Consider the following 3,177-nt stretch of genomic DNA (forward strand, 5'->3'; position numbering starts at 1 on the left):
GATTTTATCTGCTGACTGTTTTTATTGTTTTGCTCTGTTGCTCGATTTTACTGTTATTGTTGCTTTTATTGTTATTGTTGCCTTTGTACTGTGCACTTTGAGATTTGTATTCAAATGTAAAGTGCGTTATAAATAAAATCTATTATTATTATTATTATTTGTGGGTGAGCAGCAGGATTTTGTAATTGATCCAGGATGAGACAGGGAGCCAGTGCAGTGAGTGTAGAATGGGGGTTATGTGCTCGTGTTTACGGACTCTCATCAGGACCCTGGCAGCGCTGTTCTGGATGCATTGCAGCTTCTGGATGTTCTTGCCAGGAATCCCGATGAAGAGTCCCAGTAGTCCAGTCTCAAGGAGATAAAGGCATGGACTAGCTTCTCTGCATCTGGGAGGGTTAAAGTGGGGCGGAGTCTGAAGATGTTGCGAAGATGGTAGAATGAGGTGTTTTATATGGTCATTGAAGGTCAAGTGGGGGTCAAACCGAACCCCCAGAATTGTAACTGAGGAGGAGAGAGGGATGAGCTGGTCGTCGGAGGTAAGTTGGGATATTGGTGAAGACTGAACCTGGTGTGGGGTGCCAATGACAAGTGCCTCTGTTTTATTGCTGTTCAGTTGGAGAAAGGTATTGTTCATCCATGCCTTTACCTCCTTGAGACAGGTGGTGAGGGATGACAGGGCTGCAGAGGGGTTTGGGGCAGTTTTGATGTAGAGTTGTATGTCATCAGCATAGCAATGGACGGACATCCCATGTCTGCTGATGACATGACCGAGGGGGAGCATGTAAGTAGGCCCGTTTCCACCGCAGGAACTTCGGGGTAATTTTACGGGGCCTGGGCCATTGGTGCGTGTCTCCACCGCAGGAACCACCCTCGAAGGACAGAGTTGGGGCTTGGTGCTGATTGGATATACTCAAGGCGGGATGTGATGTCAACAGAAAATAGCCGGCATTTTTAAAACTCAGCAGATGAGAAGTCGCATTTTTAAAAGGAGTCTGCTTCTTCTTCTTTGTTGTTGTTCTTCTTTGTTTGTTTCTTTGTCGCGTCGCCCCGGTCAAAATGGTCGTGCAACAATTACGTCACATCCAGAACCCGGTAACTTTACAGGAACCTTCCTCCTACTCCGCTCTCTCAGTGGAGACACGGTGGTTGAGAGGGCCGAGCAAGAGGACGTTCCTGTAAAGTTCCTGCCCCCCAAATAGTACCAGGAACTTCTTCAGTGGAAACAGGCCTTAAGTGATGAAAATGAGGGGGCCAAGAACTGACCCCTGCGGAACACCACAGACGACAGGAAGCAGCCTGGAAGTGCATCCTCCCAGCGAGACATATTCCTTCCTGTCTGAGAGGTAGGACTGAAACCACTGCAGTGCACGGTCAGTCATTTATTTTTGTGATTTGTAACTTTTTTTTGTTTTATTTCCTTTGTATTGTTTTGTCTTATTTCTGTGAAGCACTTTGTGACATTGTTTAGATACGTGCTATACATATACACATTATTATGTTATTATTAATCGACGTTTGATGGTATGTTATTAAATGGGACACTCTGCACAATCAGTACTTTTACCTTTGGTACTTTAAGTGTATTTTGATTCAGATATTTTTGTGCTTGTATTTATAAAGCTGAACCAGAGGAGCAGAATAAACCAGTGCAGTTAAACTGGGCCGTGTGTGTCACAAAGAGATGATGAGGTTTCCACAGGTCCGACAAAAAGATGCTGCTCCCTCCCGTTGACAGCTAGCAAGCCTGAAGCGCATGGCTCTTCGGGTGAGACGCTGTGATTGGTTACCCCTCCTGTCAGTTGTGATTCTGATGAATCTGATTGGCTGGCCGTGCTGTCAGTCACGCCCCCGCCGCGGTGGTGTTGTTGTGGTGGCAGCAGGCGGTCCATCCCCCGGCAGCAGCAGCAGCAGCAGCGCAGAGGAGACGGAGTGACAGCGCCTTTCTCTGCTCTTTTACATGATTAAAACACTACACGGAGAGGAACACGCGCACGGATCGATAGAAACACATCTTTAACACACAGTCCGTCATGGAGTCCTATGACATTTTAGCTAACCAGCCCGTTGTGATTGATAATGTAAGTATGATGATGTCATTCATCCACACCCTAACCGAGGCCGCTGGCTGGGAGCGGCGGCTAACTGTTAGCTTCGTTAACTATTGTGCTATAGCTAACAGGTAAAGGTGGCTGGTCCCGGTCACATCTGCTCAGTGTGCTGCCGTTATTAACGGTGTCTGACGGTGTTTTACCTGCAGTGTTGTTACCTAGCATAATAGCGTGCCTTCATTTACCGGCCACACAGAAAGCGCTAGCTAAACCTGCAGCTAGCTTACCGGCTAGCTAAGCTCCGGTTTGCCAGCAGATCCTAAATGTTAGCTAAACGTGGTGCTATCGCTGCATCACTACACACTTTATTAATGGTAACATAGTTAGCATATGAGGCTGAGCTGTCTGCAGAGTCATCTACAGCTTAAACACTACCTGTGTGTCTGTAGCACCAACTGTAGGTTTGCATGACGGCTGTTAGCTTTGTATTCAAACAGCACGTCACCACAGATCACTGCTAATGATTTTATCAGAGATGGAAGAAGTATTCAGATCCTTTACTGCGGTTAAAGTGCTAATAACACTGTGAACATACTCCATTACATGTAACCTGACTTGAATATAAGTATGTATGATGTCTGTCTGATGTGTTTGTATTAATGTGTGTGTTGTATTTTACTGCTGTGGATGTTTTAAAGGTCCAGTGTGAAGGATTCAGGAGGACATAATGGCACAAAAAATATAATCAGTATGTTTTCATTAGTGTGTAATCACCTGGAAATAAGAATCAATGTGTTTTCGTTAGCTTAAAATGAGACGTTTATATCTACACAGGGAGCAGGTCCATGTTTCTACAGTAGCCCAGAGCAGACAAACCAAACTATCAGTACATTCACATGACATTAGAGAAAATGGATTTATTGTGTTAGTCTGACTGAAATCGTACTAAATTGAATTTCTCACAGTCTGATAATGTGACTGAGAGTTGAGTTCCTCCTGCATGTATACAGTCAATCAGACCCAAACTGGCCGAGGCGCTCTGAGCATGCTCCACAGTTTCCGCCCCGGGCTTTGACCCTGAAGTCCAATAGCATTAAATGTGTAAGAGAAGAAGAAGCTGGTAACAACA

General features: G+C 45.3%; 2 protein-coding genes across 2 annotated transcripts in view; both read left to right on the plus strand.

The window, feature by feature from the left end:
• The window catches only part of LOC126396068 (uncharacterized), a 737,953-nt gene that overhangs the window by 42,763 nt on the left and 692,013 nt on the right, over window positions 1-3,177 (plus strand). The gene's annotated exons all lie outside the window — the stretch shown is intronic.
• actr1b (actin related protein 1B) overlaps window positions 1,876-3,177 on the plus strand; it is a 16,547-nt gene continuing 15,245 nt past the window's right edge. The window contains exon 1 of the mRNA XM_050053881.1: window positions 1,876-2,078. Coding sequence (XP_049909838.1) covers window positions 2,031-2,078 — 48 coding nt within the window. The 5' untranslated portion in view covers window positions 1,876-2,030. The remainder of the gene's footprint in view (window positions 2,079-3,177) is intronic.

The sequence above is a fragment of the Epinephelus moara genome, chromosome 9 (genome assembly GCF_006386435.1).
Source record: "Epinephelus moara isolate mb chromosome 9, YSFRI_EMoa_1.0, whole genome shotgun sequence".
Taxonomy (NCBI): domain Eukaryota; kingdom Metazoa; phylum Chordata; class Actinopteri; order Perciformes; family Serranidae; genus Epinephelus; species Epinephelus moara.